The sequence below is a fragment of the Corvus kubaryi genome, unplaced genomic scaffold (assembly GCF_017639235.1).
Source record: "Corvus kubaryi isolate FWS band 111438036 unplaced genomic scaffold, C.kubaryi_AGA036_p1.0 133, whole genome shotgun sequence".
In the NCBI taxonomy this organism is placed as follows: domain Eukaryota; kingdom Metazoa; phylum Chordata; class Aves; order Passeriformes; family Corvidae; genus Corvus; species Corvus kubaryi.
In genome coordinates, this window is record NW_024580667.1 from 12,093,778 (window position 1) to 12,112,349 (window position 18,572).

At 38.2% G+C, this 18,572-nt stretch overlaps 1 protein-coding gene across 8 annotated transcripts in view; it reads left to right on the forward strand.

Annotated features, from left to right (window-relative positions):
- SH3KBP1 (SH3 domain containing kinase binding protein 1) overlaps nt 1-18,572 on the forward strand; it is a 214,606-nt gene that overhangs the window by 112,814 nt on the left and 83,220 nt on the right. For 7 of the 8 annotated variants that reach the window (XM_042036732.1, XM_042036710.1, XM_042036742.1 and 4 more), the window contains 3 exons: nt 1,469-1,592; nt 6,869-6,943; nt 16,782-16,978. In XM_042036732.1, the coding sequence (XP_041892666.1) occupies nt 1,469-1,592; nt 6,869-6,943; nt 16,782-16,978 (396 nt within the window). The remainder of the gene's footprint in view (nt 1-1,468; nt 1,593-6,868; nt 6,944-16,781; nt 16,979-18,572) is intronic. The other variant, XM_042036720.1, reaches the window with a different exon arrangement.

Below are 18,572 nucleotides of genomic sequence, written 5' to 3' on the forward strand. Positions count from 1 at the left end.
GTGAAAAACCTCCACCTCACTGAAGTGATTGAGTGATAAGTATGCATTCTGTTTTCTGAAGTAGCAGCAAGATAATAAGAAGAGCAAGATAATTCCCCGAGATGTGCTGGAGCTCACCAGTACTACTGATGCATTGGAGGCAGGGCAAGTTTTGTCAGGGACTGACTTTTGTCAGATACAGAGATTAAATGAAAGTCTGCTCTGAACTGCTTTCAAATTAAAACAAAAATTCAACTCATGAGATCAAGAAATGTGGGGTTTGTAATAAAATTGCTCATGTAGCTAAGTTGAAAAAAATGCATATATTACTCTATATTTTGAGGAAATATTTGGTTGTATTATTATGAGATTTCTTTTCTAAGGACTTGAGTTTTTCACAGATAAGTGAAAAGACTTTTCACAGACTTTTTCCTATAATAATTAGTTTGCTTCATTTGAAGTGTGGGGTTGTTTTTTAACAGTAAACTTTCTCTTTTCATAACTGCGGGGAAGGTAGGCAGGAAAGAGATGAGTCAAACATTACTGGAGACTGATGTGTCACAGATAGACACTGTCCTCCCCTGTCATATTTTTAGTGAAGGGACAGTGTCTGACAGATGAAAAACATTTCTCTATCAAGGGTGTGTTTAGCTGATGCTTATAATCAGTCATTTCTTGTTGTGTGATTATAACCTAAAGGCATTTCTAAGGGCTGTCATTTCCCTGCCTGACACCACTATTCAGTTCTGAATGGGTTATACAGGAGGGAGTTTGTAATTTTAAAGTGATATTTTCTCTTGGGGTTTGGCTAGGTAGTGTCCCTCCTCCTTCTGACACCATCATTATTATATATTTCAATACCTCTTTGTAAATATCAAATCAAGTATGCATTAGTACTGTTCTTTGTTCTCCACAGGTTTCTTACATTAACGCTTTAATGATGTAGCAGCATTCTTAATTTTTAAAATGCAAAATTTCTGATTTTGATGGGCAAGGCAGGAATGTTTACATTATATTAAGATATCTAAATTAGATTCTCTGAGTAGCCCTTTGTAGGTGTTTGTCTTTTGCCATTGATTACTTAGGGAATTCAAACAGAATCTGCAAATCACATCCATTAAGATAGTCTTGAACAGTCATACACTGCGCACTGAAAATTTCCTGATTGAATGGATATCCATAGAAATTGAAATGTAGAGACACTGTGTGCTCTCTAGTTGTTTTTTTATCCTTTTATTTAATGCTCGTCCATGCTTCTGGCTGCTGTCAGCGCTGCTGACATTTACAGATGGGTTCATGCATCTCTCTTGTTTTCACTTATGAAGAAAAAAAGAGAGGTGTTCTGGCTTGGAGCCTATGCCATGTGCTCCTTTTACCTGAAATTAGTATGAACTATTCAGAGCCATTACTGTCATTTATTGAATGTATATAATGGTACTCAGTAAAGTGTTGCTCATGTAAAATCCCCCTTTTTTTTGTCTCGGCACAGGTGGAAGAGGGCTGGTGGGAAGGTATACTTAATGGAAAGACTGGCATGTTTCCTTCCAACTTCATAAAGGAGCTCTCTGATTCTGATGATGTTGGAATAGCACAGGAAGAGCAAGTGAAGTCAAGTAAGGAAAAAATTACTGTTGGTGTTCTGTATGTATGTCTGTGTCTTTAGCCCATAACAGATTGATAGGATAGCACATTCTTATCTCTTGCTTGGAAATGTTTTTGAATGTCATGTTCTTAATTTGTGCTGGAAGGGTCAGATGATGATGATTTATGTATACTTGCAGTGCTATCTGAGTTGCAACATTGTCAGTGCTCTCTGAGCTGTATAAGACTTGCTGAGCTGCAACAGACCAAGGAGAGAAGCCAATGATGATGATTGCATTTGTATTTCAAAATCAATTACAAGGGATTTTTTTGTCTTTAGATGTGGAAAGTAACTGAACATCTACAAAGTGGCTTATTTAAAGTGGAGGGATTAAAGTGCCATGCTTTCTATAACAATAGAAATCCAATAGATTTAAGGATTCATAATTATTGGTGTGGGACATGCGGCACTTTTTCCCTCCAGGTGCTGAGCATGTTTCTATCACCTCCGATACCCACTGCCCCAACAGCCAAAGGGAAAAAGGCCAGAACTGGGACATGGACTTTGTTCTCTCATTTACAGTGGGCCAGTACTGCTGCAGGTGAAAAGCATGTTTGGTAACTAAGTTTGCAATAGTATAAGCATGGTAGTGGGTTGTCCTACTTATAACTTCCCATGGAGAATAACCTGAGCCAAAAGTGTGCTGTTATATGGAATGGAAAGTTGTTGGTCTTCATGTTTTTTATGTTCTTCAAGCAGAGATTATTTTTTTTCTAATTCAGTGATCAAATCTCAATCTTTAGTGAAAAAGAAAAAAGTCTATTGTATTTGCATATTTCAGGCTAACTCCACAGTACTTGCCAAGGTCTTCGTACTTTTAACACTACAGGTGTTCATTGCTATGTAGTGTTCTTCTGAGATCTCTGAACAAGTAGAAGTCAAAGGACTACCAAGATATTTGTAAGCTGATTTCAGCTGAAATTTACCAAAACCTTTATCGTTTATTCTGTCAATAAGAGGTAGAAAATTATAATGCTTTCTTCTTTTTCCTCATTTTTCCACTTAAGGGAAGTTTTTCTTCCTTATTCCATACCACAGAAATAAGATCCTGACAGCCCTAACTTTTGCAATGATGAAAAAATTTTATATTTTTTTGTAACAGAGTACCTTTTCATGTGTGAATGGGTACTGGTGACCCTGTCTCCTGGTCAGTGCTGCTAAAGATATTTACATATAATGTTCCTTTAGACTGGAATGAAAATATTTTTAAGTTTAAAATTTTAATGTGATGGAGAGGGAAAAAGGGCATTAAGTGAAGGTGCATGTTTCAGTGAGATTGCAAACTGCTTTCTGTAACCTGTTCGTGCTATCATGAATTATAGTCATTATAAACACAGTGAATCTTGGAAGTGAATTGTGTAGATGTAGTTTCAGCTCTGGAGTCTGTAGTGTTTGGTACTATATAAATGAACAAGGTAGGTGATACTGGTCAGGATGGAATACCCCGCTTTTTCTATATGAATGAATATTCCTTCCCCAGGTAATTTGGTAAGATTTACTTTATAAGAAGCATCCTAAAAATGGCTTTTAACAAAAACATACATTGGAATGTGCAAAAGCAGCCACAAAGCATTAAATCTTTATGTCCATTATGGCACATGCTTTGTTCAGACTTGGGTTTATATGCTGGTTCTGATTGGCAGTGGAACCCAAACCTGTGATACTTTTACAGAGAAGATAGCAGTAACACAAATATTGCTTTTGTCTCTTTAAATAAATTGAAGGTAACTATAGGTGGGAGATGGGTTTTCTACTTTCTTGAATTTAGTTTAATTCTTTGGAGGTGCTTTGTGGCTAGGTAAGATGAGGAGCTATTAGATATACCTACAGAACAGAAGAACACTGTAAACCTCCTGAGAGAGAGACAGTGACTCAAGAAATGCTGAGATTGTTATGGGGATTTTAATGCTTTTTTACTTATTTTTTTTTCAAGTAAAACTATCAATTTAAGATTAGTATTCCCTTAGGAGGATTATGGGAAATATACATCAATTCAGTTTTTTCTATATATGGTTTATGTGATTGATACAGCTGTTGCTCTCTTAACACATGGTGCTTCATGAGGCTCTATACGGGCACACTGAATATCTGGATTTGAAAATCTTCATAATGACATTGCAAAAATTTCAACAAGTTTATACAACTGACTAGGAATGATAATCTCTTTCTAAGTTTAGCCTGAAGACATAGTAAAATAAAAAATGAACAAGTAAAACCTGGAAGATTTGGGCATCATGTTAGTAGTACTGTTGAAATGCTCTAGGTTACATCTCAAAAGGATGTGTATTCATGCCTCTAGATCAACTCCTTCCTCCGTGGATGACAAGATGTGACAACACCTTAAATCTGCAGTAACTCCTTTTTGTTTCTCTGGAAACTTTGAATACATCTGTATCACAGGACTTTGCAAGGTGGAAACCTTGAATACAAATTCTAGATGATGAAGTTGGGGCTTGAGTGAGGGATTGTACCTGGGCATTGAACTCGGACCTTGGGCAGCCACAGAGGTTCTGCACAGCATTTAGAGGAGCCTGGAAAGGGCTGGGGTTTGGCTCTGCAATCTTGAGCAGCAGCCTTGAACTCTTCAGCCCAACTTGTAAAATGCAGGTAATACTTGGCAGATTTAATGTGAGACCTGGGAAAATAGCATGGGATATGTGGAGAATGTGCACTGTGCAAACACATTAGTATTTTTAAGTTAATAATTAAATTTAAAGCCTTGGTTAAATTTAGTTAAACTTGATTTTTAAATCCCATTTTACTGACCATCCATAAAGACCATTTTTGAAGGGCAAATGTAATTTTGGTGAACTCAAAGTGAAAGAAAGACGGAAGAGAAAAATTACATAACTTCACTTTTTAGGAATAAAGTTAATAAAAACCCCATATTTCTCTGTCCTCCTTTTACAATCTACACCAGCCCCAGAGCGGAGCAACATGTCTGATTTTATTGGTTTTGTTGTGTCCATTTAAATTTTATGGCAGATCAAAGTAAATGGCCAGAAGAAATGATCTTGGTTTCTTTTCATGCTCTGCCATAGACTAACGTCAGAAGTTTGTTCAGAACAAAATTTTCCTTTTTTGAAAATGCCTGGGGCTAGTTTTGGAAGTGCCAAATATTTCTGAATCCTGACAGTGGGATTTAGCTTGCCCCTTATTTGGAAGGGTTGGGAACCTGTGCCTCCCCTCAGATGGTGAGTGCTCAGCAGACTGGAAAGCAAGACTTGCAAGATCAAAATATTTGGGGGGTTGTTTGTTTGATTTTAAAGTATTTGTAAGGTGATTGCCAAAGTTCTTGTCTTCAAAGGGATATTTTGGAATATAAGTACAGACAGGATCAGGTACTCTTAGAGTAAACAGAAGTTCCTTGTTCTTTAAAGCATGCTCTTAAATGAAAACATTGCTTTTCTTGGGCCAACTGTTACAGCATGAACAGGTAGTATGCATTATCATTTTATTACTAAATTAGATACATGGACTATAAGATTATTTTCTCTATTTCTCAGAGATACAGTATTAATTTTAAGACTACTTTCAATACCACTTCTTGTCCATACAGCCTGTTGAGAAGCAAAAAGTTGACATGCAGTCAAAAAAATTCTATTTGAGATAATCACAATTAAACATTGAGGAGGTTATTTCAAAAAGCATTTAGTATGTTCACAGAAGTGTCATGACAGCATTGAAAGGTGGCCTTTTGTATCTTGCTGTCTCTGATATGCATTCTCTAAGGTACAGCTGGGCCTCATGGTATCTATCAACTATTTTTAGAACCTGTTAGTGATGGCCCCTGAAAAGTCCTGGCTGCTAGAGTTAGAACTGATGATAAACTCATCAGCTGATGCTTCAGTCAGGCAACCTCCTCTATTTTGAGTTCTTAAAACTTTAGATTTCCATTACTGTCTCTCTGGCTCTCCACAGTGTCATGAAGCTTAACTTAATTTTCTCTTAACAATGGGTTGATTGTTGTTTGACTGTTTTAATAGCATTCTTCTAATGGTATCTTGTAAAAGAAAATGTAAAGATGGATTTGTGGCTTTTTTGCTTCTTCATTACATAAAAATAAGGCAATGAAAACATTTTGTTATTAATTAAACTGCAAGAACAAAACAAAGAATCATCTTTTTATGACATATAAATAAGTATAGCTTTTTTATTGCCTGAAAGTCCAACAGAATGATATACAGGAGGAAAAATCCCTAAACATTTTTGGTACCAAATTGAGTATGATTCTGTGTTGGGACAAATCACATATACTGGCTATTTTGCTATAAAATTTTACCAAAGACATCAATTTTTGTTGTAGTATACCTAGGGGATACTGGGAACAAGCTGACATTGGTATATTCTTGGGCTTGCCTGGGTTTTTAAACCTGACACACAAAACACTTCAGCTGCTCATGCCCTTACCTTTACTTGAATTTCATGTCCTAAATATCAGAGCATGAGCTATCTCACTAGCAATGAAAAAAAAATTAATGGGTTTTGTAATAAAAATGTTGTCTTAAATATCTAAGATGAGAAGTGGGATTTGGTTTTTGTTGTTTTGCTCTTTTCCCTCTTAATTTTAGAGGTTTTCTTTTGTTAATGTCAATGCCACATCACACCTGATTCAATTTTTAGCTGAAAAACTGGTTTATTTGGGTTTTAGTGTCCTATCCCTTCTACTAAGCATTGTTTAAGACCAGTTCCCATGTCCAAAATATTTCTAATAAGTCATCTTTGAAACATGCAGCATTTCTGATGCTCACAGGATCCTGGTACATTAAAGAGATGTGACTATTTAACTGCCCTGTTTGGATGTCAGCTGTGCTTGTTCAAGTGCACTACATCTGCATCAGGAATGTTGAGCGACCGTGAGTACACCATTGCAGTAATAATACTTTTTCAGGATTCCCCAGTGCAAGGCTGCATAAAATAATTTTATTTGCAAATCTCACAACTTGATGGACAACAGACCAAACCCAAGAAAAATGCATTCTGTTGGACATTGTAAATAACAGCTTTAGCAAAATCATGAGATTCTATTACCTGACATACATGCAGTAAAAATATTTTAGCTTCATGTACAATCAGATATGTTTGTTAATAGTCTCGTCATTTTGCTAATGAGCCTTTAAAATGTTAGTGACTGAAAATACAGATTAAAACCTCTTCCTTTCCCTTCTTTTTGCCATCATTCGATCTCTTTACCCCCACCCTGCCCCTTCTCTTTTTTTCCTCTTTCCTTCTCTTGCCTGCTGTCAGGAAAATCTGCCTTTGAAGGGACAATTCTGTACAGAGTGGCACCGGCAAAGATTGACAGCTACAGACGTTATAACAGTGAGTGTGTTTCAAAATCATCAAGCAACAGCTTCAGTCTTCTGAACTGGTTTGATTTATCTACACTTGTAAATTGTGCCACTGCTACTCACTTATGGCTACTCTACGTGCACATACCTGTCTGTAAGCTGAAGTCAGTTTGCTGCTGATGAACTGCCCAGCCTTAATGCAATGAGAATGCACCCATTCCTCCTGTGCATGTGTGTGTTCTATGTCCATACGATGTATGTGTGTAAGCCCACCATAAATTGTGGATTACATTGGATGTTTTGGTCTCAGCTATGGATTGAATCTAAGACCTTTTAGTCCCATCACTTTTGCCACCTGAAATGAGAAGACTGTTGATAATCACCACAAATCTTTGAGTTAAAAGTCCGTCTGCTCTAAAAATAAAGTTCCCATTGTGATTGTTGAATTCATAAGATACGCTTTGCTTTTCTTAAAGGATATTGTGGGTTTTGGTTTGTTTGAAGTTTTCTTTTTTGGTGATTTTTTAAAATTTATTTTTAATTTATTGCATGCTCTTCATTTGGCATTCTGTCTTTGACAGTTATTACTCACAGCATTTTGGCTGATACATTTTTTCTGCCAAAGAGAGTAAAAGATATAGAGCTATTTTCATTTCATGTTCAGGTTTTTGGCTTCTGCTTTTTAAAAGAAGGGCACATCCTGCTTTTCATGTTCTTTTACTGTCCTGGTAATAGAGAAAAAGAGAGAATGGTTACATCAGATGCAAGACAGAGGAAGCAAGAAGACAGAAATCTGTCCTTCCACCTGTTTCCTCATGGAGAAATCTAGCAAAAGGAGTCACATTTGGTGTGACTAAGTGCAAACTGTTCAATCCTGTCTTCCGGTGAGCAGGATGTTGTGCTAGCTTTGGCATCTGCTTTTGCCCCAGAGAGCTTTCTCTTGAGAAGATCCATGCTGTGCTGCCCTTCTTCCTCCTTTATGGGTGGGAGTGTTTGGTCTTCTACCTTTGAGGACCTCTGTCTTATGCATGTTGACAGCAAAGGATGAAGCAGTTGAAGTGGCATTATTCTGTTCTGATATTTGCCCTTACACCTTTTTTTTTCTTAACAAATCTGATCCTTTTTTTTTGAACAAAAATCTTTGTGTATGTGTGCAGCTCTGAGTATTTCCTCATGGAAAATTATCTCCTTGTCTACCAAAATTCATTTTGCAGCTCTTCTCAAGCTCCAACCAAACTCTCACTCTGGCTGGAGCAGACCATGTGGCTGGTGGTCTTCAAATTTTTGTGCTGCTTCTCACCTTATAGTCTCCATGACTGCTTATGAATCACTCAAATTTCATGCTGCTTGCAGAGTTCTTAGACCATCATGTCCTCTAATCCACCCATCTGATGAGCATAATAAGGATTTATGAAGTTGATTTCCAGTATGCTTGACTTCGGACTTCAAGATGAAGCTTCAAATCAGATGCAAGGTCTGCCTTTGGAGCCTTTAATTCCACAATCTTTCTTGGTAATGCTGCCCTAACATTACCTTTCAAAGTTTTCCAAAAGCCTGCTCTCCATGCCCAGCCCGTTTTTCATTAAGATCCGTCCTTCCCCTCTTCTCAAGTCATTAAGGTAAGCATAACTGAGCTCAGGAAGAATTCAGTCACCTTTCCAGTTGTGCTAGAGCTCTGCATTTAGTTCTTCTTGTTAATCATACTGGCACATGGTTGTGTCATGTCACAGAAAATAAATTGCATCAAACTGATTTCAGAGTGCAGGATTGGATGGGTGTCTACAGGAAAGCTTGATAAACAGCTGCAAGAAGACAGCTTAACCCATAGTCTCACATTGCTATGGGCAAACACCCATCTAAAGTTTGTTTTTAAAGCTGATAAAATATCTGGTTTAATACTATCTCCCTTGGCATTTGGTTGAGACTTGCATGTTTTTTCATACTGCAGAGGTGTGTTACTTTCTCCATAAAGCTGCATCTCAGAAGGCTGGATATCCAGCTACACTTACAGCCTGTTCGTTGCTTTTTGGGTTGGAACTGGTACTGAGGAATGGGAAACAAACAAAATCAGGTCATCTGGGGAAGTCTTAAACAAAACAAGGGTTTGCACTGTTGTTACTCTCAGAAATGCTCTTGCCTACACACACAAAAAGGAGGGTTCCTTACTCTTCCTGCTGTCTATTGACAGCTCACTTCCTGCAAACTTACTCATCATGTTCTTCCTGAACAAGCTGACTGATGGTGCAGCCAACTCCTTCCATTTCATATCTCATCTATGGTCCATATTTTTAGGCCAATATCCATGAGTTTATGTCTCCAGTGAAAACCATTTGGAGACATTCCACAGAATTGTTTTCATTTAGGGATGTCTGTTTAAAACAACTCATAGCTGCTCTAATTTCAGCTTGCTGATTTCTCTGTAAGTTAAGCTCGAGTCAATTCATAACTTTAGATTAGTTATGCTTAGGGGATGCTTGGATTCGCCTATATCACATTGCATGAAATACTGCTCAACTTTGTAATCAAGCTTAGAGCTTTTACTTCACAAACACATGCTCAGTGCTAAATACTTTTATTTTGAAAGCCGTTTTCCAACTGCTCTGTTTAAAAGAAATTTTCTTACTTAACCAAGGCCTGTAATAGCTGTTGAATTAGTTGCTTCTTCTAGAGATACCTTCCACTGAAATATGCAAGATTGTCTCCTGCAGAAACACCCAGCCTTGCCTTTATATGCTGACATGGCTTTCTTGGTCATTAGGTATGCCAGGCTCCGCTCAGCAATAATTCCAGCTCCTTTGGCATTCTGCTCATCAACCTGCTGTCAGAAAATCTTTGCTACTGCATATGCTGGGTGAAGAGAGACACACAGTAACGAAAAATTACTTACTTGTCATTTTGTTGATCACAGCCCTCTTTTCTCTCATCCTGCAACTTTCTTGCACCTCCACAAACAACGCTTCTTGGATGTCTAATTTTTTTATTTTTACCGATTTAGTTTCTCTTTCTTGCTTTGCTTTTTCTTCAAAGATGCAATAACTGAGGAACAGTGCAGATAAAATGCTTGATTTTACAAATATTTGCCTCTCTTTCCTTGTATGTGGATCCACAATGCTGTCAGTAATAGCTATTAGATATAATGGAAGAAGATCAGGATCGTTGAAACAGACATATTCGTGAGTAACCTCAATGTGTTATGTGTTTTCTACTGCTCCACCACTTTTTTTTACCCCCTTTTTTTTTTTTTTTTCTTGATCCCGTCCCCTTAATTCTTGAGGAATTATGGCTGGTCAGAGTTTCAAGAAATCAATATGTTTGATGTACTTATGATGTTGTAAACTGCATTTAGGAGTGTCTGAATGTGAGCAAAGTTAAATGAGAAACCTGAATGTGGATTTTAACAGTTCTGAAGAGAGGACAGTTACAATTTTGTATTTCACCTCAGCTTCTTACAACTTGCTTGCAAAAAAGAGCTTGTATCAAATACACGACTGCTACAGATGCTACAATGAAAAATAACATCTGAGAAAGAAAAAATATTAAAATTGGGGAGGGAAATTTTCATGATTAAAAATAAACATCCTGTTTGCTGGAGAACAAATGTACAGATGACAAGGGATTGGGGGTCATGTGTGGAAGAATTATGTTGACTGGGTTGAATCGTTAAATCCTTCTGTTATTTGGATTCCTGCTACCCAGTGGTTTTCCATGAGTTTCACAAAAGACTGGTGTTTGGTGAGTGGCAGGTAAAGAACCCTATTGCTGTGGTTGCCTACCTCTCCTTTCACATGTAATAACATGTGCCTGTACTTGGTGAGGGTGGTGAAAAAGTAGTCCCCAAATAAAGAGGACAGTGGTACAGTTGTAGAGCTTCTGAACGAATGATTGTTCCTATTTGTTCTCACAGTACTTGGGGAAGTGGCTGGGGAGGAGGGGAAGCCACCAAGTTCTGTACTGATGGCTCTGTGCTCATGCTGCAGGAGACGCTTGTGCTGCATTGCCCTCAATGCATGCTGCTGTGTGGGGCTGGGCACTGCTCCCCTTCCCCCTGCATGACCACTTGTGCAAGCAGAGAAATCTTGGGGCATTTCTTATGTGGCAACAACTGTTGTGCAAAGGAAAACGAACATGTTGAGAGCAAATGACAAAATGTTTAGCTGACACAGTTACGTTTTTTCAAGGAATGACTGAGAATAACAAATAATTACTAATATTGAGATAGTCTGCCTCAGCTATTTGTACATGGATAATCCCTCTTGGTAAAGAGGCATAAATTTGTTTTTTGAAAGCATGAAATTATCTTTAAACTAAGAAGAATCAACGTGTCTTTCTTCTACAGTAGTATTTAAAATCCAATTTCATTTTCTAGTTTTGATTTTTTTATGATACTGGAATGTTGTTGGGGATGGCTTCAACAAAATACAGGATTTTGATAGAAAGCAAGCTCAAGACTAGTACCTTATAGGATGTGGGTATTTGTTCTGTGTTCGCCAGTATGAGAGGAAAAGGAAGAAGGACAGTTCCTGTCTCATCTGCTGCAATTACCATGTATGGCTTCACCACCTTTTTCATTCAGATCGGTCACCTGGGCGTTCCATGCTGTCATTCTCTAAATAGAAGGAAAGGACATACTTCCCCTTGCCTTCCTTCCCTTCCGTAAAAGAAAAAAAAAATCCATAAGCTTCATTTACAAATGTATTTTTCTATTAAACACAGTTGACAGTGTTTCTCTCTGGCTGCCATACCAAATCAGGAGATCCTTTGCATTGTCTCAGGTGTGTGCCTCTGAACAGCTGACTTTTCCATCATTTAACAGAGCTGAGAAGTCCTTAGAGGGCCCGAGCACTGCTGGCTTATACTTTGTCAGAGTGGTCCATCTTTTGCCCAGGGCCATAAATTGTCAGCAGACAGAACAATCCAGAATAAAGAACAAAAATTAAATTGCCAAATAATATCTCAAAATAGAAAGCTCTGTAAACTTAGAACATATTCCATTTTCTCCCCTGCCATTTTAAGCTGTTTAGAAACAATTTATTTCCTGCTTTGAATGGAGTTAATTTTATCGCAGCTGTTTATTTTAGTTTTAACAGCTTTAGTTACACAACCCTTTATCATCCCTAACTATCTTTCTGATTTAGAATCCTGGTTTTATGCCAGCACAGTTCTGAGAGGCCATTGCTGAATTAAGTCTGATGTTGTGGTCTCTTTTTAATCCCTGTTTGAGCTAATCTGTTTTGGTACATTTCAGAATGTTGCTCTCAAAAGACCTGTAACTGCTATAGCAGGAGTGTGGTGTGTTTGAAATGTCTTGAGAAAACTAATCTCTCTTATATACCCATAGAGGAAAAAATGTGTGAAGTGCAAAATTCCTCCAGACAGTTTTGAGAAATTTTAATCTTCATGAATACTAAATGAGCTTGCATTTGTAAAGAACATGAATCAACAAAGAATCAAAATTCTGAGTGCTTTTAAAAAGCAGTAGACCCGTATCTTGTTCCAGCCAAAAGCTGGGAACCGTTGGGAATTTTAACTTCTTGCTGGTGATGGTGCTTTTGTTTGAGGAACTTACTAGAAAAATGCACCCAGTGCTTAGATTTGAGCTCTACCTTGTGGTGCTACAGACAATTCAGCAACAATAAATCAAGGTAAAAGAATAGTGTCTTTGCTCATAGAGCTAGAAATTTGAAGTGACACTCCCAAAAGACTTGAGAAATATGTCCTGAGAAATACTGAAGTTCTGAAAAACTTTCCTGCTATTGACTGATGTGATAGTAAGCATATTGGTGACCACCTTACTGATGTTATGTTCTTAGCTTGTCAGCTCTCCAAATGCTGACAGAGACCTGACAGATTCTAGAGAAGTTGATGTTAAAAAAAAAAAGTAGCAAAAAATAGTGAGAGGCCTGACTACTGTAGCTTTTATCCTATACTGGCTTTATTTGAGGTACTTAATAGTTGGGCTTACAAGAAAAGCAAGATGTTCCCAATGTTTCTGAGGACAGCAGTTTGCTGAGCTGCTGGCCCCACCCTCGTGCTCGAGTCCATCACTGTGGTAGACCACAGCTGTTTCAGGCTGAGTGGGTGTGCTGGTCAGCAGAGAGGGGGACTGTGACCACTGAAATTCTCTCCAGTTTTTAATGTTCACTTAGCAACCTGACCTCCCTGCTAGCTGTGGCTCTTCATGAAGAAAATTTCATATTTAAAATTCGTAATCTGACAGTCTATGTCACTCATGTTTCTGCTTAGGTCCCAGCTGTGTCCAGGGGCTACATTTATCTTTTGGAGAAACTATCCACCCAGCTGTGTTCTGCCACTACGCTGTTTGCAGTAGTGGCAAAAACATCCATGAAAAGCGGAAACAAAAAAAATCAAAAAAAACCACCAAAGAGTGTGATTAGAAGAGGAACATTTTTCTGATTTCAAGAAGAAAGATCACCTGAGCCAAGTTGCAGGTGCACCAAGAGAATTGCTGACCTGTATATGTGATACATATGTATACACACACACGTATGTATCTCACACACACACACCCCCCCATAAATATACATATATACATATATATACACATATGTGTATGTATCAGGGAACAACCCAATGAAAAAATAAATTATGAGAGAATTTATCAGGCAAGGGTGTTGCATAGTGTTGCATCCAAGTTCTTCATCTGTAGAAATCAGAAGTGTGTATCTCATGTACCTGGGGAGGAAGGTAAGAGAGAGTCTCCTGAGCATGTCTTTAATAGTAAGAGCATGTTAGACTATTTTCTGCAGGACTGTTTTGTACTTATTCTTTCTTAATGTTACTGCAGATCCTCACTTTATCTGATTTGTTTTACAGTTTCCACTGCATACAGTTCTTCTCTTTTGTCCCCTTTGTCTCTACACTCCGGTCATGTTGTGATAAGAGCACAAGCAGGGCTTTTATTCTTACTGATTTATTAGTTAAGTACGGAGATCTCCTCAGTTTGTGTCAGTCAAAAAGTATTAAATTAGGTCATTTTCCTAGTTGATCAGGAAGAACTCTTCTTAATTTTGAAGGAGCTTTGTATCTGATCACTAAAAGGCAATTTAGTTTGGACAGGCCTCACTTCAGTCCATTCTGTCCTCATTTAAAAAAAAAACAAAAGAAAGAAAAAGAGAAAAAAAAGCAATGTTGTTATTTCCTATGTTGCTTTCATTTTGAGGACTGTATATTGAGACAACTCTGAGGCAGTATGGAGAACGAACAAGTCTTGGATTATCATCAAGCACAGATGGGTGATGCGTGGGAAATCTGTTGTGAGCCTGAGGTGAGGCTTCTGATACAAAGTGTGATGTCTCATTGCAGAAGAATGGTCGTAAAAGCCGAAGATGCTGTAATGAAAAACAAGTGATGACCCAGAAAGAAACAAAAGCTTTATTCTTATTGGAGCCCTTTGAGATTTCTGATCTTGCTTTCATGCAGACTTCAAAGATCTGAAGTCCATGTGAGCCCTGTTGAGTAATTCTCACAATTACTTTCACATTTTAATTCCATCCACTGACCAAAGTCCACATCATCATCTTCCACAATTAGGGATGCAGAAAACCTATTTTAATTACCTATTTTAAAGATAGCTTTTCTGTTCATTTCAGGGAGTGGCTAAGAGCAGTCATGGATTCTTATCAGTTACTTCTGGAGGGAGGTCTCTTCACTGCTTCTTCCCTCCATCACAGAAAAGTTTGAGGTTTTGGAAAGGATGGCAGTAGAAACCTTTGCCAGAGGGTAATATTCCATATCAAGATCTTTTGTTCAGCGAAAAGACAGCGATCAACTGTTAGAGTTTTTTGAGTTGTGGATGTTTTATACTCAGTATAGTCAATTACTGACCGTTGTCTTTGCATTTAGAAGTGGTAAATAAAGTTGGTTCTAGCTTCTATCTCAGCCAAGGCCCCAGTGATTCATAATTTGCAAAGCTGGAGAAAGTGCAGTTGGTCACAGCAAGGGGAGGGAATAAGAAAAGGGCAGTGACTTTGCCAGACTGCCCAAAGACATTTATACCTGTCTGGCTTAACTTACCCTTGCATCTCCCAGTGCTTCTGCTGGAAACATTGTGCAATGGCTCTGCTGTGGATAAGCACTCTTCTCCTGCCCACCACAGCACTGAGCAGCATCGCAGTCAATGCTTAAATTCCCTGGTTACTGATTTCCTGAGGTCTGGAAGAGAAGTACTGCACAGAATTTATCTCACTGATGGTAGGCATGCCAGCATTCTAACTACCATAATAAATATCATAATTAACCAGATTTGAGGTTTTCTCCCAGGCCCTTCTTAGAAAAATAAAACATAAAGAAATCAAGACTTTTTCATATTTAAGTATTGTAGTATAATTACTTAATATTTATTTAAATTCCAATCCTGCACAGCTTATGGAACAAATAACTTGTTTGAATTGAATAGAATATCTGAAGAAACAGAAATGTTGCTGATGTTCAACAATAGTTGTGGCAGCCACTCAGGAGGCTAGAGGGCCAAAGTATTTTGCTTAGTCTGTGGTCTTTCTGTTTGTTTCTAATTGGGAACTTTCTCTAATTCTTCATTTATACTCCTTTCATGTTAACGATACAGAAAATCTCAGGGCAGCGTATCGTGGCTTTTCTGGTTTTGGCTAAAAGTCCTGATCTGACATGTAATTCCTGATTTCATTTCCTAGCAGCACCCTGGTGTTGAAACCCTTTTAACAGATGGGCCTCTTGTGTCCTGGATCATGAAGTTGTATCTGGAGGCCTTAGGACTTGACTGGTTTCTGTGGTTCATCTGTATTCTAAGCTTTTTATGATGAAAATCTATTGCAATCACTTTGTTGATCTTGATATAAAAGTAATTAAGAAGATAAGCTTGTTTGAAATTCTTCTTTTTTTGACTTGTAAGATCCACCCCTGAGACATCGTGAGTGGTTGTTAGGGAGCTGTGAGGATTCGAGTTTCTTATTCTTAGATAGAATTAATTAGTGCTGTAGTAGCAGCAATTGCTGTGGTTTTCCTGGAAACAGTTAATGTAGGGAGGCAGATTTAAGTGGTCTGGGGAAGGAAACTTCAGTGGGTCACTTTTGCTGCCAGTGGCTGTTTGACCTGCTGCTGCACCTTTCTATATATAAAGTGGCTGAAACATCGCCTTATTGTATCTGTGGCCTCTGCTATTCGAGCAGCAGATCTTTTCAGATAAATGCAGATAAATTTTCCTATTCACTGGAAGAACTAATGCAAATCAGAATGTCAGTTTTGATTTGTTATATTCCTAGAGGGTAGTGTGCATGGGTGCTTTTCTTATGAGGCTGTCTATGCTGCAGAGAGCTTTAATTTGCAGGAGAGAACATATTATGCAGCTTATTTGATTGCAAATTTGTTTGAACAGCTTTCAGCTTTATATTTCCCAGTTAGGTAACGTAGCTTTAGATACTAATTGCATAATTGGCTTGAGTCACACAGATTTAAGGTACAGCGTGCCTGATCTGCCTGCTTGTTAGCTTTAGGTGGCTTTATACAATAAGTGCCCTACAGCTGAATTTAACTCTTTCTTTTATTGAGGCCTCTTCCAAAGAGGTTTTGCCTGAGGAATAAGGATTTTCTTGGTACTCAAGGAATCACCATCCTCATTTGTGAAGTTTTGATGCTGCGGTATGCATGTTTTGTGGATTTGTGGATTGGTGTAATTTCTAACCAGTACACCAATGTGATGAAATAAAGTCATTTTTCAAAGTCAAAAATAAGTGCATGGCACAGAGAGCATCTTCTCTACCTCTTTCTTGTGGTTTCATTTTCCTCCAGAGGATGGCGGGAGGGATCATTTTCCAGTCACAGTCTGATCTGAAAATAGTGAGCTTCACACCTTCTTTCATCCTTCCTTTTCACAGGCCTAAAAGATGCTACAGGCTCTGAGAGTGATGGTGGTGACTCTTGCAGTACAAAATCAGAAGGAGCCAACGGAGGCACGACAATCCAACCCAAAAAGGTCAAAGGCGTTGGCTTTGGAGATATCTTCAAAGACAAACCCATAAAGCTACGACCAAGGTCAATAGAAGTTGAAAACGACTTTCTCCCAGTAGATAAGGTATGTGTCATTCCTTAATTGTCTCTTGGTTTAAAGAAGTTTTCATCTTTAAGTTTTGAGTTCTGTCACTGGCCAAAACTTGAAGCTTTATGGTCATTATTTCCTAATCTTTCTGTAGACAAGGTTCTGCTTTTTTTATTTTTGCCTCAGACCAGAAAGTGGATTCCAGGGAGGTTAGCTGCATGCTAAAATTAAAAAAAAAAAAAAAATTGATCTCTCTAATGTTCTTTAGGGAAACAAAAAGCGCATGGTTTCCAATGAAGTCATGACTGAAAAAAAAATCTGTGAAATCCTTCCTTTAAGTGAACAGTCAGACTTGTACAGAGTTACTGATATGCTGAGAAGCGTTAGGAGGCTTCCACAGCCTTGAGTTCTGCTATGGGCAGAACATGATGCAGTTTCTTTGCCCAATTTTAGGAAGCTCCTGGGCTCTTGGTACCTGGTGTGGCAACTTCTCACCTTTTGATTCTTGATGCTTGCCTACTTGTCTGTAGAAACAGGCATAACAGCAATTAGATTTTTTGGCCTGCAAGATTATTTTTTCAACCTAGATAATTTCAGTGGTCTGAAATGTGTGTGCTATAGCACAGCACCTATTCCCGCATCCACCCTAAATTACAGTAGTACAGGAGAAGAGGAGGTCCTGCAGAGAGAGGTGGAAACTTCTGAAGTGAATTATTCTGAGGGACATTTGGTTAATATTTTGCAGGTGACCATTTTTCATTCAGTATAAGGAGGGTAGGGAAGAGTTGGGATAATCTAAATAAAGGAAAAACCTGGACTGTATTATTGCTTGACCATTGCTGACTTCTTCAAAGCCTGCATGGTACTCTGCTTGCTTTCTGTTTCTGGGTGGACTTCCTAACTCATGTGTGGCTTTGTGGAGTCCTTTGTTTTCATGTGAAGTCTTCGCAAAGTCCTTATGAAGTGGTCTTCATTCCTTGGAGGAAAATCTTACCCCGCTTCATAATAATGTGAAGTTTTACCTTTATTTTTCACAAACAACAAACAGGTTTAGTACCCAGCCAAAAATGGAATATACAATTTTCAGGAAACTTGTAACACAGACCTTCCTTCCTGTGTTTTTAGATTTCTCCTAAAATTGGCATGGTTCGTAGAGCATAATGGCACAATCCATCATTTGTGTTTCAAATGTGTAGATAACTAAAGGTGATGTTATCTACATCTTTGCTGTTGATGCTTTTTTCCTGTCTAGGATTAGGTTAATCTTTGAGAGATGCTGTTCAGAGGCTTCAGCACCACGGTCTTTGCCTACTAACAGCACCAAAACATGAGTCAGTGACATAACATCAGTTAGGACTGCAGACCATTAACCTCGCTAAACACTTCTCTCCTGGCTTCAAGAAATTCCTTCCTTGTCATTGCCATGTTCTTTGCCATTTAATGCTGAGTGCAAGAGAATCCTGCATGAAGTTGGCCATTCCAAGCAAGGTCCAATTTAGCCTGAGAGCTCTGCATACTGGTTCAAAAGTGTAGCAATGTGTGATGAAGAGTGCCAAATCAGTCCATAATTTTCTCAAGCAATGTAGTTTTTGAAGGGATTTTTGCCCTGTTATGTGTTTTTCTCATTTAC